This window comes from Callorhinchus milii, unplaced genomic scaffold (genome assembly GCF_018977255.1).
Source record: "Callorhinchus milii isolate IMCB2004 unplaced genomic scaffold, IMCB_Cmil_1.0 Scaffold6, whole genome shotgun sequence".
Lineage (NCBI taxonomy): Eukaryota > Metazoa > Chordata > Chondrichthyes > Chimaeriformes > Callorhinchidae > Callorhinchus > Callorhinchus milii.
The window spans coordinates 11,160,109-11,181,133 of record NW_024704747.1 but is presented as its reverse complement, the minus strand read 5'-3'; the positions used below and the strand labels follow the sequence as shown (position 1 = coordinate 11,181,133).

The 21,025-nt window shown below is 52.5% G+C and overlaps 1 protein-coding gene across 1 annotated transcript in view; it reads left to right on the top strand.

Moving 5' to 3' along the window:
* Nucleotides 1–20,700, top strand: part of LOC103188932 (minichromosome maintenance complex component 3 associated protein) — a 41,869-nt gene extending 21,169 nt beyond the window's left edge. The window contains exons 7-28 of the mRNA XM_007909123.2: nt 19–216; nt 2,114–2,382; nt 3,176–3,338; nt 4,082–4,242; nt 4,849–5,084; nt 6,489–6,583; nt 6,745–6,845; nt 7,139–7,285; nt 7,401–7,514; nt 7,675–7,827; nt 8,015–8,206; nt 8,822–8,890; nt 9,086–9,220; nt 9,360–9,507; nt 9,706–9,964; nt 11,159–11,256; nt 12,336–12,726; nt 14,787–15,041; nt 17,474–17,600; nt 17,786–17,971; nt 19,716–19,857; nt 19,935–20,700. Of these exons, the coding sequence (XP_007907314.1) occupies nt 19–216; nt 2,114–2,382; nt 3,176–3,338; nt 4,082–4,242; nt 4,849–5,084; nt 6,489–6,583; nt 6,745–6,845; nt 7,139–7,285; nt 7,401–7,514; nt 7,675–7,827; nt 8,015–8,206; nt 8,822–8,890; nt 9,086–9,220; nt 9,360–9,507; nt 9,706–9,964; nt 11,159–11,256; nt 12,336–12,726; nt 14,787–15,041; nt 17,474–17,600; nt 17,786–17,971; nt 19,716–19,857; nt 19,935–20,117 (3,822 nt within the window). The 3' untranslated portion in view covers nt 20,118–20,700. The remainder of the gene's footprint in view (nt 1–18; nt 217–2,113; nt 2,383–3,175; nt 3,339–4,081; nt 4,243–4,848; nt 5,085–6,488; nt 6,584–6,744; nt 6,846–7,138; nt 7,286–7,400; nt 7,515–7,674; nt 7,828–8,014; nt 8,207–8,821; nt 8,891–9,085; nt 9,221–9,359; nt 9,508–9,705; nt 9,965–11,158; nt 11,257–12,335; nt 12,727–14,786; nt 15,042–17,473; nt 17,601–17,785; nt 17,972–19,715; nt 19,858–19,934) is intronic.
* The last annotated feature ends 325 nt before the right edge of the window (nt 20,701–21,025 follow it).

The window sequence follows — 21,025 nt, the reverse complement described above, 5'->3', positions numbered from 1 at the left end:
TTATCTGCCACCTCACAGGTCCATCACGAAGCTGCCATCAAAGAGTATAGTAGGTCGTCGGCGGACCAGGAGGAGCCGCTGGCCCATGAGCTGCGACCCGCAACGGTGCTGACCATGACAATGGATTACCTGATGATCAGGATCATGGACATGGGAGAAGGCAATTCCCGGGACTGGTACGACTTTGTATGGAACAGGACTCGTGGCATCAGGAAGGTACATGCTCCCTCTTGGTGACATCATCTGCAGATATGGGGTCAATTTCCACACATATACATGCGCATGACGCTCAACTCTATCTCTCTGCCTCCATCCTTGACTCCAGGACCACTGCTGTCCTGACAGAATGTCTGTCAGATATCAAGTCCTGGATGAGAGCTAACTTTCTACAGTTGAACGTCAACAAGACCGAGGCTCTCCTGATTGGCTCCCGTCATTGTCTCCAGGCACTGACAGCATCACCATCCAAGGATGCACATCTGTGCCATGACTCACTCTGCCTTCCCCCACCTCAGCAATATCACCCAGCTCCTACACTGCCTCTCCTCTTGGGCCACTGAAACCCTCACCCAGGCATTCATCACATCTAGGCTCGACAACGCAAACTCTCTGCTTGTCAGCCTTCCCAACTCTTCTCTCCACGGGCTACATATCAACCAGAACTTGTGTCCTCTCCCGCATCGGATCGGTATTGGGACCACTGCTTTTTCTTATATATATTAATGATCTGGACTTGGGCATAGGAAGCACTATTTCCAAGTTTGCAGATGATACAAAGTTAGGTAGGGTAGTAAATAGTGAGGAGGACTGTAACCAACTGCAGGCAGACAAACACAGAATGGCGGAATGGGCTGACATGTGGCAGATGGATTTCAATGTGGATAAGTGTGAGGTGATACACTTCGGTAGAAAAAATGATAGGAGGCAATATAGACTTGGTAGCTCAATCTTAAGGGGGGGGTGAATGTACAGAGAGATCTGGGTGTTCAAGTAAGCAAATCATTAAAGGTAGCGGTGGGCAGGAAGATAAGGCAGTAAAAAAGGCATTTGGTGTACTCAGCTTTATTAGTTGGGGCATAGAATATAAGAGTAGGGAGGTTATGGTTAATCTATACAAAGCACTGGTTAGGCCTCAGCTGGAATACTGCGTCCAGTTCTGGGCACCTTACCTCAGGAAGGACATTAAGGCACTGGAAAGGGTGCAGAGGAGATTCACGAGAATGATAGCAGGAATGGGGAACCTTAGCTATGAGGACAGGCTGGAGAAGTTAGGACTTTTCCCATTAGAGCAAAGAAGGTTACGCGGGGATCTGATAGAGGTCTTCAAGATCATGAAAGGTTTCGGCAGGCGAGATAGGGAAAAGCTGTTTTCGCTGGTAGGTGTGTCTGTGACCCGTGGTCACAGTCTTAAGATATCTACCAAAAGAAGCAGAGGGGAGGTTAGAAGAAATTTTTTCACTCAGCGAGTTGTTCGAATTTGGAATGATCTGCCTGAAAGGGCAGTGAAGTCCGATTCGATAACAGCTTTTAAGAGAGAACTGGATAGTATCTGGGGAAGACGGGTTTGCAGGGTTATGGGGAGAAAGCTGGTGATTGGGGTTAGTGAAAGTGACGCTCTGTCAAATAGCCGGCACAGACCCGATGGGCCGAATGGCCTCCTTCTGTGCTATAACATTCTATGAATCTATGAATCAGGCTCCGTGACCCTATCAGCCCCACACTTGGCCATCTCTGCTGACTCTCCATCCCCTAGAGCATAGAGCTAAAAATCCTCATCCTGGCCTTCAAAGCACTTCACCTCGTTCCGTCCCTTGCCTCCTTTAAGGTGCGTCTCAAGACCCTCCTCTTCGACCGTGCCTTCAGCCCCCTCTTACCTATACCCTCCCAGTCCTCCACCGCTCTTGATCCAAACCTCTGCTCGGATCCAAATCCCTGACTGTCCAGTGCCTTAGGATGTCCTCCTGACATGAAAAATGCTATGCAAATGTAATTTGTTGTTGTTCTTGTTCTGTGTGAGTCACGGTGTGACACACAGCGACATACTACCCAGCTATGATTGTCCATGTGACCTGTGCAGGGACATCACACACTGTGTTCTTTATTTCTGAACCAGGATATCACACAGCAGCACCTGTGTGACGAGCAGACGGTGGTGCTGATTGAGCAGTGCACCCGCTTCCACATTCATTGCAGCCACGCTCTGTGTGAGGAGCCCATGTCCTCCTATGATGCTAAGATCAATGACGAGAACCTGACCAAGTGTCTGCAGAGCCTGAAGGAGATGTACCAGGACCTGGCCAATAAGGGCATCTACTGCCAGACCGAGGCCGAGTTCCGGAGTTATCACGTGTTGCTTAATCTGAACGAGGGTGACATTCTCCGGTTGGTGGACTTTGGGGGAGATGCGTGAACGAGGGGACGGGGAGACGCGTGGACAGGGAGACGTGTGGCCGGGGAGACGGGGACGGGGAGACACGGGCATTGGGAGACGAGTGGACGGGGAGACGAGGGGGTGGGGAGGCTCGTAGACGAGGGGTTGTGAGGAATGGGAGACTCATGGACGGGGAAACACATAATAATAATAATAATAATAATCTTTGCATTTGATATAGCGCTTTTTACGTCGGGAGGACATCCCAAAGCGCTTCACAGAACACACTGTAAAGTGAATTAACTGTATATTTGTGGGCGAATGCGGGAGCCAATTGCGCACAGCAATGTCCCACAAACAGTCGTAGATTGAAAATGACCAATTTATTATTGTTATTGGTTTTGGAGGGATTATTATTAGGCTCTGTGTGGAGTAAGGAAACTTGCCCAAGGTTTCGCCCTCTGCCTGGAATTGAACTCAGGTCTCTCACTTGCAAAGCGAGTGCTCTAACCACTGAGCTACAGGACTCCGACGGGGAGACGCGTGGACAGGGACACGCGTGGACGGGAAGATGAGGGGATGGGGATACGAGGGGACGGGGAGAAGAGGAGACCGGGAGATGAGCGGACAGGGAGACAAGGTGATGAGACGAGGGGACTGGGAGACAAGGTGACGAGGGGACGGGGAGACGAGGGGACTGGGAGACGCGTGGATGCGGAAACCGTGGGGGTTTGGGGAGATGTGTGGCGACGGGGAATGCGGGTGATACATGGACATGGTTTTCACGTTATGATCTTTGCACAGGGAGGCTCAGCAGTTCCGCTCGGAGGTTCGGAACTCTCCAGAAGTTAAGTTTGCTGTGCAGACTTTCGCTGCTTTAAACAATAACAACTTTGTCAGGTTCTTCAAGCTTGTGCGAGTGGCTCCCTACCTCAATGCCTGCATCCTGCACCGTTACTACAAACAGGTCAGCAACACCCGGCTCCCTGTATAATCAGCACCATCTCCCTGTGTACTCACTGGCTGATGTTCCCTCCCATTCTGTAACTCAGCGCGTTGGTGGGGGTGGGGTTGGGAGAAGAAATGAGTCCAATTATAGTTGGACAGCTATCCCAGCTGAGATTAGGAACTTGTTACAGAAACCATCAGTAGCTGAAATGGATTGGGTTGAACAGTGAAATGCAGCTTTTTGGGGGGAAAGTAAAAAATGTACAGAACCTGTACTGCAACTAACGGTTACAGAAATGGACTGACCCTCAGCACCCGCCTTAGCTCCAGCAGTATCAGTATTGCTCGTATCAGTGATTGCTCGGCTGGGGTGGGCTGAGCTGGCCCGGATTGTTGTGTACCAGGCTGGGCTGGTCTGGGGTGGATTGAGCTGGGCTGGAATGAGGTGGAGTTTGCTGGGCTGGGCTGGAGTGAGATGGGGTGGGCCAGGTTCAGCTGGAGTGAGCTGGGGTGACACTGGCTGAGATGGGGTGGGCTAGAGTGAAATGGGATGGGCCGGGCCGGAGTGAGATGGGGTGGGCTGGGTTGGAGTGAGATAAGGTGGGCCTGGCTGGGCTGGAGTGACATGGGGTCGGCCAGGCTGGAGTAAGATGGGGTAGGCTGGGGTGGGGTTGGCTATGCTGGAGTGAGATGGGCTGAGCTAGAGTGAGATGGGGTCGGCTGGGCTGTAATGGTGCAGTTTTCCCTTGCTGATTTTTACAGGTGAGACGTGAGGCGGTGAGCGCTCTGACCATGGCTCACACTGTCAGCTCCCAGCGCTCCACCATGTTCCCGCTCCACACGTTGGCCAGAATGCTGCTGTTAGAGAACCCGGAGAGCGCTGTTACCCTGGTCAATCACTACGGATTGATTGTGAGCGAGGGGTGAGTGTGGGCGCAGGCTGAGCTTGTTACAGGGCTGAGCGCTGGTCTGTTTCAGGGCTGAGCGTGGTCTGTTACAGGGCTGAGCGCTGGCGTGTTATAGGGCTGAGCGCTGGCGTGTTACAGGGCTGAGCGCTGGCGTGTTACAGGGCTGAGTGCTGGCGTGTTACAGGGCTGAATGCTGGCGTGTTACAGGGCTGAGCGCTGGCGTGTTACAGGGCTGAGCGCTGGCGTGTTGCAGGGCTGAACGCTGGCCTGTTGCAGGGCTGAACGCTGGCGTGTTGCAGGGCTGAACGCTGGCGTGTTGCAGGGCTGAACGCTGGTGTGTTGCAGGGCTGAACGCTGGCGTGTTGCAGGGCTGAACGCTGGCGTGTTGCAGGGCTGAACGCTGGCGTGTTGCAGGGCTGAACGCTGGCGTGTTGCAGGGCTGAACGCTGGCGTGTTGCAGGGCTGAACGCTGGCGTGTTGCAGGGCTGAACGCTGGCGTGTTGCAGGGCTGAACGCTGGCGTGTTGCAGGGCTGAACGCTGGCGTGTTGCAGGGCTGAACGCTGGCGTGTTGCAGGGCTGAACGCTGGCGTGTTGCAGGGCTGAACTCTGGCGTTTTACAGGGCTGTGGAGTTGAACCGACTAACGCTCACTGAGACGGACATTTCGCTACTGCCCAAGAAGTCGTCGTTGATTGAGCAGAAGCGACCAGCGCTAGTCGGAGAGGTGGTGAATGGAGGGCGTCTGCCACACTTTGTGCCACATATCCCTGTCCTGAGCTTTGACAGCCAAAACCGATATGTGGAGGAGAACCAGGAGGCAGCTGGCAGCACCCAGAAGCTGATCCAGCCTGCTGAAGGTAGGTGCTCTGACACAGTTGACACTGAGCTGCTCACCAAGAATCTCACTCGTATGGGGGTGTGGGAGGTGGTAGGGCAAGGGTGCTAGGGAGGTAAGATCGGGGCAGGAAGAAGACTAGAGGGGCAGAGTTCAAAGGACTCAATGGCAGTAGAGAGGGAGTGGGGGATCAGTTTCTTCCAGAGGTGAAAGGAGATGGTGTTGAGTTTGGTGGCGGGAGGAGGAGTCTGAGACGGTGATCACCAGGTCAATTGGAGGTTGGGCTGTGGATGTCGGTGGCAGAGTTGATGTGGAGGGAGAGATTGAGAGAGGAGTGGAGGGAAGAGGAGGGCCGGCAGAGGTGAAGCAAGAAGGGGTGAAGTGGAGATGAAGAGAGGATTGGAGCATAGGCTGAGAGAAGATAGAAGGGAGGCAGTGTTGGAGAGGAAAGTGCTAAGGGGACTTTAGATAAGAATTTTTAGGGAAGTGATTGCAGGGATAGTGAAGTGTTGGATGTTAGTATGAAAGCAGCAAAGGTGTAAGATGAACAGGGTGCTGGAGACTGCAGCAATACCAGCATCACCAGGGTTGGGGCACGTGGACTCATGGAAGGTGGGGCACCCTCGCTTAAGGGGAAGGTATTGCCGGGGGTGATCCAGGTGTCAGTGTTGTCAGATGTTGTTATCCAGGACAAAGTTGTAGACAGTGAATGTTTTGGGGAGAGCATGGAAGTTCTGGAAGGATAGGAAGCTGTGGAAGATGGGGTGTGGTAGGGGAGCTGGGAAGGTGGTAGGAGAGAAGCCAGTCAGGGTATACTTGTTCTTGAGCCAGGCAGGTCCGAGTACTCTAGAGCACTGCAGAGCACAGTCAGCCTCGCTCATTGACAGGATTTGGAGGGGCAGGCCAGGGGCAGGGATTCTTCCCACTCAGCCCTGCAAGCCAAAGCCCTAATGGGTAGGGTGGTCCTAGCTGCACAAGAAGTGGGAAAGCTTGCCGGACAGTGCACTCAGTGGCAGGCTATATGGTTTTAGCTGGTTAGACTTCAGCAGTTACTGTAAAACAAAACACTCCCCAAGCCTTGGCTCTTACCAACCTGAGCCTAATACTCTCTGAAAATGAGCAGGATATGTCCCATCTGGAAGACAGTGTGCATTCCATTTTTAGATAGGAATTTCCATGTAGGTAGCAGGCATGGAACTTTGGTTTGTAGACTCTTATACACTCTTACATGAGTTTCCACATTGCATCAGAAACCTGTTGTCTGATAAAAAATGGATTGAGATATAGCCTGGAGACTGGAAGGTGTCTGGGTATAGAGGCTGGATGGAGATGCACACAATGGCCTAGCTGGATCACATGCTTGATGTGCTGTGTTGTGTTGCAGAGGAGTTGGCTCGTGGGTTCACCCTCTGTTCTATGTTTCTAGCTGCATCTGGGAAAGAGGAAGAGGAAAAGCCAGTGCCCACAGTGAAGCTGCCTCGAATGGAAGCTCCATGCCAGCCCCGGACGTTTCCTGTGTGTGTGAGTGTGTTGGCTGCGTGTGTGTGTTTGTAGGGCTCTGTGTATGTGGGAGGGTGACTGACGGGCTGTGTGTATATGTGCGTGAGAGGGTGACTGAAGTGCTGTGTGTGTGATGGGCTGTGTGTGTGGGAGGGGACTGATAGGTTGTATTTCTCTCTCAGGTGCTCACCGATGTGGTAAGGGAACTGGTGAAGGATGTGGTGCGTGTGGAGTGCAAGGAGCTGGCACGAGCTGGGGTGAAGTATGCAACGGAAGCCAACAGGTGCTTGAGGGCAAGGGGTCAGAGACCGCTGGGATCAAGGAATCCTCTGGGGTCAGGCGGTGAGGACTCCTGGGATCAGGGGTTGAGGACTCTCCTGGGGTCAGGGGGCAGGGACTCCCCCGGGCTTAGGGTCTGTGGGATGTTTAGAAAGGGAGAGGAGTTCGTCTGTAGCGACTTATGTGTGTGATGTTGGGTACAGATATCCAGGGGTGAGCCCCTGGATACAGCCTCACACAGCTGTCTGCAGTGCCCTGCATGAATGCTGCTCACCCGTTGCCTCTTGCCTTTTCAAGCGTATCAATGGCATCTGTGGATGAGATGGTTTGGGACGTGGTGTTGGAGATCCTGAGGCAGATAGTGAGTGAGGAGGTGGCGGCTGAGCAGCAGAGAATAGAGGATGAGAAGGACAGGATGGAGCAGGACAGGATGGAGCAGGACAGGTGAGTGTCAATCCCCCTGGTCACAGATCAGACAGGAGACCTAAAGGACACACACTGTGTGTACTCTGCAAGTACCTGTGTGTGATCGGTGTGTTGGACTGCACGTGTGTTACAGGCTAAAGCAGGAGCGAGAGCTGTGGAAGAGCTGTTATTGTCAGGTGCTATGCAATGAGCTCACAGACCAGGTGGTGACCCACACACTGAAGGACATCGCCACTCAGGAGCTCAGGTAATGATCTGGGAAGGGCCTGGCTAGGCGGGGGAGGGCTAGGTGGCGGGGCTGGGCTAGGTGGGAGAGGGGCCGGGCTGGGCGTGGGAAGAGGTGGGTGAGGGACCGGGCGGGGAGGGTGGTCAGTTGTGGTGTGACTGAGTGAGTTTCTCTCTTGTAGACTTGCTGTAGAGGAAGATAGAAAGGCTCGGGTTGCCCGCTGCTCAATCCAGGAGTGCAGCTCTCTCATCCACCAGACCCTGGACACCGAGATTTTTCAGGTGGTGAAGGAAACGTTACAGGAACTCCATTGTTTCTGCAAGTACCTGAAGAGGTGAGAGTTCGGGCAGGGGAGGGGCCGGGGTGGCTGGGGGTGGTACCAGGTCGGGCGGGGGAGGGGTCGAGCTAGAAGGGTGAGGAGCCAGAGTGGGCAGGGCAGGGACTGAAGAGCAGTGTTGTTCGCCCGCGAGCTGCTGGCCTCTTCCTTGTCTCCTGCTTTGACCCATCCTCCTCCTGAGCAGGTGGAGAACGACCGCTGCTGCCCGCATGCAGCTGAGGAGACAGATGTGGAGCTTTCCTGCGGCACCGGGCAGTTTGCACACTTGGAGTGATCACTGCCCCCATCTCACCAGCTCCTTGACAGCACCTGAGGAGATGGAAACAGGGTTGCCAAGCCAAGCTCGGCCTGAGAGTCTGGGCATCTCCTGCACACGGTACTGCAGTCCTTCTGCCTCTATGGGGTGGGGGGTTTTGGCTGTGGGGTGGGGGTGTTTGGGTGCGGGGTTGGAGGGGGTGTGTGCCAGGGCTGGGGTGTGTGGGACGGGGCTGGGGTGTGTGTGTTGGGGCTGGGATGTGTGTGTCAAGGCTGGGGTGTGGGTGTCGGGGCTGAGGTGTGTGTGTCGGGGCTGGGGTGTGTGTGTCAGGGCTGGGGTGTGCGTGTGTCGGGGCTGGGGTGTGCGTGTGTCAGGGCTGGGGTGCATGTATCGGGGCTGGGGTGTGCGTGTGTCGGGTCTGTGGGTGTGTGGGTGTGGGGCTAGGTGGGTGTGTGTTGGGGCTGGGGCAGTGTGGGTGTGGTGCTGGGGTGTGTGTGTCGGCGCTGTGGGTGCGGGGCTGGGGGTTGTGTGTCGGGGCTGGGTGGTGCGGGGCTGAGGTGTGTGGGTGCGTGGCTGGGGTGTCGGGGCATGATGGGGATGTGAGGATGGGTTGTCGGTGGGGCCTGCAAGACCAGGCTCATGTGGGGTGGGCAAGGCCTAGGTGGTGAGCGGGGCTCAGGTGGGGTGGGCACAGCCAAATGCAGACCCTGAGTGTTTTGTGTGTTGGGGTTTCAGATTGCTGTGGGTGAGAAAGGAGACAGACTATCAGATGAGAATCCAGAACTTTCACCAACAGCTGCTCTGGTAGGAAAATACATACAATATAGGGGCACATCAGGCACTGTTACACTGTTGTGTCAGAGAATGCTCTGTCGAGGGAGCACTGTCATCTCTCGGTGAAGTAGGTTGCTATGTGCATATATGTAGGGCTGTGTGTGTGGAGGGAGGGTGGCCTGGATGATGCCTTTTGGCCCACAAATGATGGATTTCCTGTTGCAGGGATGCTGCCTGTAACCCCCTAGATCTTGCCTCGCTGGTGGCTCTGAGCGTCCCGACTCAGAGTGATAGGATCTTCTGGAAGCTGGTGCTGCTGTTACCAAGTGACGAGGATGATGGGCTCAGTGACATCAATAAGTGAGAAAACATACAGAGCCTGGGCTGCCTCCTCCCGCCCACGTCCCCACCACCGCCTGACCTGTTCCCCACCCCCTCCCACCCCAGCGACCCCTACCCCCCACTCCCCGTGTGGGATCTAATATTTTTCTCTGTTCAGAGCTCTAGCTGATTGGTTGAAAAACAAGTTTCGTGGAGACGGTGGAGTGATTCACTCGTTGAATGGCATCTCCACCCTCTCACTGTGCAGCGCAGTGAGCTCTGCCCCTTCTCCTAGCCGGCCTCGCCCTGTGCATATCTGTATAAAGGTGAGTCCTGTCCCCGCATTGTCCACACGTTTGTGAGGTGCCTGTGACGGGTGTGGGGGTGGCTCTCTCCCCCCCCCCCGCAGCTTGGAGTCAGGCTCCGCCACTGTTAAGTGCTCTGAGATGCTACTCTGCATGGAGGGTGCTATATAAGTGCAACAAGTTGTTGTTTTGTGTTGTAAGCACTACTCTATTGTGCAGGCGACTCAGGGCCCGCTGACTGAGGCCGGCCTGGAGCAGGCAGAGCAGGGGAAGGAGCTGCTGGGAACAACGGGGCTACTACTGCTGCTGCGGGCCCGCACGCAGCCTGGCGACCCGGCTGAGGAGGAGGTGTACTGGCTGTCAGCCATGCTCCAGGTCAGGCAGGTCCTGCAGGCCAAACCCCTGCACCCTGCCTTGCCCCTTGTCATCCTTGTGCCCAAGCCCCACTCTCCACTCATCCTGGAGGAGGTGCAGCAAGGTGAGGCTGATCTCTACAAACCCACGTAAGGCGGTGTGGGGTGGATGTGAGGGGGGAAGGGGGTGGATGGGCGATTGGGGTGGATTGTGGGTGGGGGTAATGTGTGCAGATGACACTGAGCTAGGAGGCTCAATAAGTTGTGTAGATGGAAGCTACAAAGGGGCTTAGACAGGTTAAGCAAGTGGGCTAAACTGTGGCAGATGGAGTTCAACATAGGAAAGTGTGAGGTTATCCACTGTGGACCAATAAAAGATAAAGTGGAATATTTTCTTAATGGGGAGTAATTAAGAACTGGAGGAGCAAAGAGGTTTGGGTGTCCATATCCACAAATCACTAAAAACTAGTTCCTGGGTGCAAAAAGTAATCAAAAAGGCGAATGGAATGTTGGCCTTTATCTCAAGGGGCCTGGAATACAACGGGGAAGAAATGATCTATGCAGCTGTGCGCTGAGCTGTATAGAGCGTTAGTCAGACCCCATCTGGAGTACTGCGTTCAGTTTTAGGCATCACACCTCACAAAAGATATATTGGCCCTGGAGGGGGTGCAGCATAGGTTTACCAGAATGTTACCAGGCCTAAAAGGGTTAAGTTACGAGGAAAGGCTGCGTAAACTTGGATTGCATTCCCTTGAGTTTAGAAGGTTGAGGGGTGATTTGATTGGGGTATTTAAGATAGAGGGATTCGGTAAGGTAGATACAGAGAAGCTATTTCCTTTGGTGGGTGAATCCAAAACAAGGGGGCATAGTCTTAAAATTCAAACCAGGCCATTTAAGAGTGAAATCAGAAAGCATTTTTTCACTCAAAGGGTGGTAGAATTTTGAAATTCTCTCCCCCAAAAGGTCATGGATACTGGATCCATCCACACCATCAAGAGTGAGGTTGAGAGATTTTTGATAGGTCAGGGTTTTAAGAGATATGGGGAGAAAGCGGGAAATTAGAATTGAAAGGATTAGTTGAGGTACAGATCTGATTAAATGGTGGAACAGGCTCAAAGGGCTGAATGGTCTACTTCTGTTCCTATGTGCGAGGGGAGGATCTGTGTGAGGGGACGATGTGTGTGGGGGGGGAAGTATGTGGGGGTATGTGTGTGGAGAGTGGGGGTGGGGAGTGTGAAAGGGGGTGGAATGTGTGGGGTGGGGAAATGTGAGGGGGTTTGGAGCTTGGAGTGGAGCTTAGTCATGTCTTGTGCGTGAAGGGCTGAAGTTGGAGGAGTTGGTGACTGGTGGGCTGGTATCCGAATACTTGATTGTTTCCATTTCTGGCTCAACCAGTGACCTGCAGGACACCAACCGGGTAAGTGATGCAGCACGTCTGCTCAGCATGGACCTGGGCCACCCTCACCCCCGTCTTACCCCTCACCCACCATATGCCATCCATTTCCATAATCGTTCCCACGCTCTCTTTCCTTTGCTTGTGACTTCATTCTCTGGATTCTCATCAGTTTTTCTATTATCCTCTGCTCCAACCTTCTCACCTCTCTGCTGCATGGTTCAATCCTCAGCTTTGCTTTCTCCCTCACGCTGCGCCTTGACCAACACTGTTTTTCTTCACCCTCGCCTCATCGCCTGCCCCATTGTCCTCGTCTATCTCCAGGCTCGCTCCTATCTCGAGCTCCACCATCTATAAAACCCAAAATGCCATGGCCGGCATCCTCATCTGCATGCTCATCACCCCAGTTGTCGCCAGACCTCACTGTCTCCCAGTGAACCCATTGCAAGGACCTCAACCTCACTGCTAAGTCCTTCACACTCCAGCCCCTCCCTATTTCTTTGATCCTACACCTCTGCTCAGCTAACTCAGGGTTATAATAATAATAATTCTTACAATTGATATAGCTCTTTTCGTGTCTTCTAGATGTCCCAAAGCACTTCACAGAATATACCGTAAAGTGAATATGTGGGCGAAACGCGGCAGCCAATTGCGCACAGCAATGTCCCACAAACAGTTGTGGATTGAAGTCACCAGTTTATTTATTTTTTTCTTGAAGGACTTTTTCAGGCATATGGAGTAAGGAAACTTGCCCAAGGTTTTGCCCTGCTGGGAATCAAACCCAGGTCCCTCGCTTGCAAGGCGAGCGCTCTGACCACTGAGCTACAGAACTCCATGTTGCTGCACATCCCTCACGCTCTCCTTGCCACCATCACTGGCCAAGCCATTAGTCATTATGGCAACTTCCCCTCCGTCTCATTCACCTTTATATTTCTTCGAGTCTCACCAAAATTCCTTCTTCTTTGATTGTGCTTATGGTCACTTTCCCCTTCTCTCCTGTCCCTTGATATTTCTGACTCTGTAATTATGGGTGAAGGGCACTGTGTAACTGTGAATTGTTCATTTGTGGAGAACTTGCCTGACCTGGTGATGTTTGTGTGTAGGTGTCGGAGGCCGTCGGGTGGCTTGCCTTGTACTGTCCCTCACCCCCGAATCTCTGCTGCCAGACTCTGCAGCAGTATGTGGAAGATGGGCTGTGTCGAGACTTCAGTGACCATTTCTACAGTGACCAGTGTGAGAGGCAGGTGTCAGGCCTGCCCTCCCAGGAACCCCGGCCCATCATTCAACTCTACAATCACGTGCTGCACTTCTTGTCATGTGCAGTCTCCTCGGAGCGCTTGGGCCACCTCTCCTGGCCCCTGGCTGAGTTCACCGGCCATGCGGCCCATCCCATCCTGGCACACACGGAGTGGAACTCCGGCAGCCACCTGGCCTGGCTGCGGGACGCTGTGCTGTCCTTTCAGATTCCAGACATGGAGCTGCCTGCAGAGACTGGTACAAGCATTGTCACATGCTGTAATCTTGTCAGTCACGTCATGCTGTGTAGAGTGTCAGTTGCTGCACACTGTGTTGAGTGTAGTCACGTCACGCTTTGTTCAGTGTCAGTCGCGTCACGCTGTGTTGAGTGTCAGTCGCATCACGCTGTGTTGAGTGTCAGTCGCATCACGCTGTGTTGAGTGTCAGTCGCATCACGCTGTGTTCAGTGTCAGTCGCGTCACGCTGTGTTCAGTGTCAGTCGCGTCACGCTGTGTTCAGTGTCAGTCACGTCACGCTGTGTTCAGTGTCAGTCGCGTCGACGCTGTGTTGAGTGTCAGTCACGTCACGCTGTGTTCAGTGTCAGTCGCGTCGACGCTGTGTTGAGTGTCAGTCACGTCATGCTGTGTTCAGTGTCAGCCACATCACGCTCTGTTCAGTGTCAGTCGCGTCACGCTGTGTTCAGTGTCAGTCGCGTCACACTGTGTTCAGTGTCAGTCGCGTCACACTGTGTTCAGTGTCAGTCGTGTCACACTGTGTTCAGTGTCAGTCACGTCACGCTGTGTTGAGTGTCAGTCGCGTCACGCTGTGTTGAGAGTCAGTCGCGCCACTCTGTGTTGAGTGTCAGTCGCGTCACGCTGTGTTGAGTGTCAGTCGCATCACGCTGTGTTGAGAGTCAGTCACGCCACTCTGTGTTGAGTGTCAGTCGCGTCACGCTGTGTTGAGTGTCAGTCGAGTCACGCTGTGTTGAGTGTCAGTCGCGCCACTCTGTGTTGAGTGTCATTCGCGTCACGCTGTGTTGAGTGTCAGTCATGTCACCCTGTGTTGAGTGTCAGTCGTGTCACGCTGTGTTGAGTGTCAGTCACGTCACACTGTGTTCAGTGTCAACAACAACAAGATTCCATTTATAGAGCGCCTTTCACGTCGGGGGGACGTCCCAAGGCGCTGGACAGTTGGGTCAGGACCCGAGCATTGGGGGGAAATGGTCAGGGTGAGGGGAGGGAAGGGAGGGAGCGAGGAAGGGGGAAATGGTCAGGGTGAGGGGAGGGAAGGGAGGGAGCGAGGAGGGGGTAGAGAGTCGAGAGGGGAGCTGAAGGCACGGTCAAAGAGAAAGGTCTTGAGACCGGCCTTGAAGGAGGAAAGGGAGGAGGCGGCGAAGGCACTGGGGGATAGAGTTCCAGAGCCTCGGGGCTGAGAGGCTGAAGGCCCGACCACCGATGGTAGGGCGGTTGGGGCGGGGGATGTGGAGCAGACCGGAGCCAGAGGAACGGAGGGTACGGGCAGGTAGGTAGGGGATAGTAGGTCGGAGAGGTAGGAGGGAGCAAGGCCGTGAATGGCCTTGTAGGTGAGGATGAGGATCTTGAAATCGATCCTCTGGGGGATGGGGAGCCAGTGGAGGCGAGCGAGGGTGGGAGTGATGTGGTCCTGAAGCCTGGTGCGGGTGGTCAGTCATGTCACGCTGTGGTGAGTGTAGTCATGTCACGCTGTGTTGAGTGTCAGTTGCGTCACGCTGCGTTCAGTGTCAGTCGCATCACGCTGTGTTCAGTGTCAGTCGCGTCACGCTGTGTTCAGGGTCAGTCACGTCACGCTGTGTTCAGTGTCAGTCACGTCACACTGTGTTCAGTGTCAGTCACGTCACGCTGTGTTCAGTGTCAGTCGCGTCACGCTGTGTTGAGTGTCAGTCGCGTCATGCTGTGTTGAGTGTCAGTCGCGTCACACTCTGTTGAGTGTCAGTCGCGTCACACTCTGTTGAGTGTCAGTCGTGTCACGCTGTGTTCAGTGTCAGTCGTGTCACGCTGTGTTCAGTGTCAGTCGTGTCACGCTGTGTTCAGTGTCAGTCGTGTCACGCTGTGTTCGGTGTCAGTCACATCACGCTGTGTTCGGTGTCAGTCACGTCACGCTGTGTTCAGTGTCAGTCACGTCACGCTGTGTTCAGTGTCAGTCACGTCACGCTGTGTTGAGTGTCAGTCGCGTCACGCTGTGTTGAGGGTCAGTCGCGTCACGCTGTGTTGAGTGTCAGTCGCGTCACGCTGTGTTGAGTGTCGGTCGCTGCTGTATTGAACTTGTTTTCTGTTCCCCAGCTTCGTGGCCGGAGCTTTATGACATGATCCTAGCTTACGTATCTCAGATACCAGCCTCGCAGCAGACCTGGCCACTGCTGCTCTCCAGGGTCGTGCGGGTGCTGAACAGAGTGTCCGATGAGTGGAAGGAGGGAAACAGTGTCACCGCAGGCTTGGAGCTGGCCGCTTGCCATGTACCCTGGGATGAGATTATTGCACTCTGTATTGATCATCGGCTGAGAGACTGCAGCCTGCCCAGCAAGCTGTGCCCTACCGGTGAGTGACTGGGTGGTACCCAGGCCCTGCCACTTCGCCTGTCTGCGACCATACCTCACACTGAACGCTGTTGAAACTGTCCCCAGTGTTTGTCACCTCAAATTTTCCATTGCCCTCCTCAACAGTCTCCCAAGCGCCACCATTCACAAAATCTAAATGGATTGCCGGAATCAAGCCAGCCCTGTGGCAGTCTCAGTAGTCTGGTTTCTGAGCCAGATGGGTTTGTAGTATTCCAGGGCACTGCTGATGACAGCACAGCCAGTCTGGCTCATCGCTGTGCCAATAGAAAATTGTGGCCGGCCTTTTACCGCAGAATACGCTACACAAACACTCTCCGCTGCACTCCTCCTCCCACTCCACACACCACTTCCGCTAGACCTCTCCCTCCGCTACACACATCCTCCGCTACAAACCTGTATTCACAGTGTGCTTGGCCCCGGGCTTCTGCTCGCTGCTGCTACTGTGGGGGGAACGGCTCCAGTCATGGGGAGTATGGGGATGGGCGGGGAGTGTTGGGATGGCAGAAGCAGTGCGAATGGAAAATTGGCTTCGCCCGGCATTCCCGGTCTAAACTGAGCTCCTGCGATGAATACTTAGTATGTTGAACATAACTATATGTTCAGGAAATATATGCCTGTAGTTTTAATCTGGGTTGTTTCACAAAATGCATCTCAACCTCCGCACTTCCCCGCAAAATTGTGGCAAACACCCCGCAATTTTCTATTGGCCCTGCTCATTGGCAGAACCTAGAAGGGCAAATCAATAGGGGCAGGGAGTCATTCCATTCAGCTCCTGTTAACCCTGCAAGCCAAAGCCCGAATGGGTAGCATGGTCCTAAGAACATAGAAACATAAGAATTTGCTAGACAAATGAAGACCAAGGTCCATCCAGTTCGCCTTTTACCATCCTGGCAGTTGCTTGACATGTCATGTCCCAAACTATATTGTATCCTGATACATTATTTTCTAACAGAAATCTATCTAATTTGTTGTCAAAACAAACAACACTTTCTGCTTCCACCGTCTCCTTGGAGAACCTTTTCCATACGTTTACTACTCGTTCACTGAAGTGGTGTTTCCACAGATTTGTCATGAATTTATCCCCCTTCAATCGCAGACTGTGTCCTCTGGTTCTACTGTTGAATACAAGATAAAACAGATTATCATGGTCTACATTATCTAGTCCCTTCAGAATCTTAAAAACTGTAATCATGTCTCCCTTCAATCCTCTCTTCTCCAAAGTGAACATACTCAGTTTGTCTAATTGCTCCTAGTCCACTCCCTCCATCTAGTCCACTCCCTCCATCCCCTCCAGCATTTTGGTTGCCCTCTCTATCCTCTGAATTGCTGCAATATCCTTTTTATATTGCGGTGATCAGAACTGCACACAATGTTCCTAGTGCAGTCGCACCAGTGATTTGGAAAGTGGCAGGATTACCTCACTATTCAAAATAGTTGTTAAAAGAAACAGAGAGGAGGATTGTTTTTACACAGCGAGTTGTTCAGATCTGAAACGTATAGCCTGAAATGGTGGTGAAAGCCGATTTGATAACAGCTTTTAAGAGAGAAGTAAATAATTATTTGGGAGGACAAGTTTGCAGGGCTATGGGGAAAGAGCAGGGGAATGGGATTGAATTGGATAGCTCTTTTCAAATAGCCAGCACAGACACAATGGGCTGAATGGCCTACTTCTGTGCTGTATAATTCTATGATTCTTGGATTTTGACTTAACATTGACCTTTTAATACAACCCAGCATCCGGTTTGCCTTACTCACTGTAAGGTTTTTGTGATAGCTTAAATTTATTGTCAATCGGGACACCCAGGTCCTTTTCATTTTCCGTACAGATTATTATCTGTCCCCATGTGAAGCATTTAGCTATTCTCTGTATTGAATTACATTTCCCATCAATCTGCCCAATTCCCAAGTACGTTCAAGTCCTTCTGAAACCAATCCTATTCATCTTTGCAGTCTACCACCTTCATTAGCTTTGTGTCATCTGCAAATGTAGGCACTGTGTTTGTTACTCCTTGCTCAAGGTTGTTTAATAAGATGTTAAATAAAAGAGGCCCTAAAATGTTAAATAAAAGAGATCCCTGTAAAACTCCACTGGTAACATTCTCCCAGCCTGATGACATTCCCTCTGAGTTCTATTGGTGGTGGTACAGGGAATTAAGTTTCCATTCCACTGATTCCTGCTTTCCTTATTCTCAGTACCAGCTTTTTATGAGCAACTGTATCTTGCTGTTCAACCATTACTACAGTCAACTCAACTCCCACCCCCCCCACCCCACCTATCCCGTGGCTGGGTGGTGTTGGTGTGACACAAAACTTGTATCCTGGCTGAGGGAAGGGGATGTTGCTGAGGGAGGGGGCAATGTGTTGACTCTAAGAAGCCCCTCACATTTATGCTCTTTGCTTGTTTCTGGGAAGCTGTGAGTGAAGATGGACAGATTCTTCTCTATTACTTCCCGGAGGACGTCACAAAGTATTCGCCCCCAGCACTGTGGCATCAGGCCCGGACTCGCACCCAGAGGGACATTCAGCAACTGTCTGCCAGGTACTGAGGCCCTCGAGCACAGCCCTTCCTACAGAGTGGCTCAGGCCAGGGGTGTCTCAGGCCCAGGATGAGCAGGGGGAGTCTCGAGCCCGGGGGCGGGGGCGGTGCGGGATGGGGAGCTCAGGCTGGTGTGGTGGGAGGCTCAGGCCTGGGAAGGGAAGGCACTGACTCTGGTTCTGCCCCAGGATGCCACACAAGCAGACTGTGTGTTTGAGGAAGCGCCGGTCTGTCCCTCCAGCCTGCGTCTCTAATGATAGCCTTGCGAGCAGGGGTGCCTCCGCCATGGATATCACCAGCATCCCATCAGCAGCAGAGCTTCTACCAGAACAACTGCTTTCAGGGATTGAATCAGAACTCGTGGAGAATCGAAGGTAAGTGAGTCTCAATGGGCACCATATCTCATGGGGCTTCATACCTCTGCATACGTCAGCAGTGTGTGCGCTAGTTTAGAAATACTTTACATTTCGCGACCACATCACTCCCACCCTCGCTCGCCTCCACTGGCTCCCCATCCCCCAGAGGATCGAATTCAAGATCCTCATCCTCACCTACAAGGCCATTCACGGCCTTGCTCCCTCCTACCTCTCCGACCTACTATCCCCCTACCCACCTGCCCGTACCCTCCGTTCCTCTGACTCCGGTCTGCTCCACATCCCCCGCCCCAACTGCCCTACCATCGGTGGCCGGGCCTTCAGCCTCTCAGCCCCGAGGCTTTGGAACTCCATCCCCCAGTGCCTTCGCCGCCTCCTCCCTTTCCTCCTTCAAGGCCGGTCTCAAGACCTTTCTCTTTGACCGTGCCTTCAGCTCCCCTCTCGACTCTCTACCCCCTCCTCGCTCCCTCCCTTCCCTCCCCTCACCCTGATCATTTCCCCCCTACTCGGGTCCTGACCCAACTGTACAGTGCCTTGGGACGTCCTCCCGACGTGAAAGGCGCTCTATAAATGGAATCTTGTTGTTGTACATTTGACCTTGTATTGACTTTTTTGCTAGAGGGAGGGTGGTCATTATCTGCTGTTGTTTAAGGCAATACCTGCCTCCCAAAAGCTGTATGGAGTTTGTGTTATAAACTGAGTCGGCTGCTTACAGAGCTCTTCAGAGCTCTCCCACTCACGGGAGTATGTCCCAAGGTGCAGGACGGTCAGGGATTTGGACCCGAGCTGGGGGTTGTGATCAGGCAGGGTGGAGGGTTGGAGGGTGGCTGAAATCGCGGTTGAGGAGGAGGTTCTTGAGATGTGCCTTGAAGAGAGCGAGGGAACAAGACCAAGGGAATGTGGGATGGTGTTCCAAAAAGTGGGGCCAGAGAAGCTGAAGAATCGATCGCCGATGGTGGGGCGGGACGTGGAGCAGACCACAGGGAGTGGTCAGGTTGATATGGGGTTAGCAGGTCGGAGAGGTAAGAGGGGGCAAGGCCGTGGAGGGCCTTGAAGGTGAGGACAAGGATTTTGAACTCTATCCTCTGGGAGATGGGGACCAATGGAGCCGGATGACGGTGGTGATGCTGGTGTTGATAGGATCAAGGAGTCTTGATACGGAAGAGGACATGGGTTCTGGATGATTCGCAGCTTATGGAGGGAAGAGTTGGGAAAGCCGACAAGCAGGGAGTTGGCGTAGTCGAGTCTAGATGTGATGAATGCGTGATTTTCTCTTTCGACGTTGTTTCTAGCACATTCTCATCTTTCAAAGGGTGTGTTTGAAAGGGATTTTTCTGGTCAGCTGGATGCGGAATGCACTATGCTGAAACCTGGCAGTATGCATGGAATATCCAAACCAGACACATATGTATGCCACCTTGAGATGACAATTCCCATGTATTGGAATGGAATGCGCACTCTCTCCATGGATCCTGCTTACCTAATTAGGTGCAGGATGGCAAAAAACAAGGTTTGGGGACTGCTTGAGTAAAACAAGGTCACTTTTGCAATCATTTGTAAGGTTTTCTCCAGAAACAGGATCTACAAGATACCTTCTATCTTCAGCAGATTTCTTCAGTCTTCACTGCTGATTGTGGGTGTTCCATATTCTACTGACTCTGAAGTTACCAAGTTACCGTACAGCGTGTCTGAAGTCTAAGTGTGTTGAATGAAACATGACCGAACTGTGTGTTTGTTGCTGCAGGTGTGAGGATCAGCTGTATCGCTGGCTGGATGAGGGCTCCGATCAGGCGTTCATGCTCCCGCTCTGCCTGCCACAAACTGTGGTCTGGGCTGCCGAAGGGATCTTGCCCTTGGACAGGGTCACAACTCCAGTCTCACCACAGGTAACCTGTTCCTGCTCCTGGGATTGTCTGAAAATCTTGTGTGGCCAAGTGCTGATTTTTGTGTGTTACTTTTGTAGATGGCTGCTGCGGGTGGTCACAACCAACAAGTGGCTGTGAATGACTGTGGGTGGCTGAAAGATTCCACCCTGACGCTATCGGATAAGATGAACAAGTTTAACCGTTTAATCCGGGCCAGTCAGGAGGAAGAGATGGCATGTGAGCGGCACCTGGCCACTCTCCTGGACCTTACAGACACGTGAAGCAGACAGCAGAGACCTGGAACCTGTGCCTAAGGCAGAACTCCGCTGAAGCTCATACTGTGCTGTGTGTTGGCGGCTCCATTGTTTCTTATGATTTTCATGTTTATAATTTTAGAAATGAACTCTGGTTAAACAAACCGTGCCTGACATTAATTTGAACACGTGGAAGCAAAGAAATCTAATGTGTACTTGGGATCCTGACAAGTGACGCAAGGCAGTGAGGAGTTTGTGTATGAGCTGAGGAGCTGTCCATTCATTCATACAAACCTATTGGATGCTCAAGATCTGTTGAGTGCTTAATACCGGTAGATGCATCCCACACATACCCAGTCGGCATGAGTGTCTTTCTTTTCCAACATGTGTGTGATGTGTGTGACCTAGAGAATATTCTGTATGATGTATGATATGATGTATGATGTATACAGTATGATCTGTATGATGTATACAGGGCACACAGTAATTTAGTTTATACCGGAGCTGCATGCATCATGGTCACTGGCTTGGGAAATCTGTTAAATGCAGAATTTGTTTTTAAAATCTGGCACGTTATTTTTCTGTATTAAAGATGCATTTGGAAGCTGCAGTTAAATGTTTATTTGTAAATGAGAATACAATAGTTGTTAGCTAAATATCTAAGTGAGCGTGTAGTGTATTGGTGATCTGAATGGCTGGGGATCATAGGGTGTTCAATTTAGATTGAAATCAGTGATTGAGAGAAACAGCTCCTCATTTTAGGAGCACTTATGGCAAGAAGGCAGATTCTGGCTGTAATGAATTGAGTCTCTGGATTGTACACAGAATATTGAAGCCTTGGATCCAGGACAGGGTAAGGCGATCGATGGATTTATTAAATTGACAAATTGCCACCAAGTAAGGGACATGGCTCCTCACCAGACCAACTCATGGTG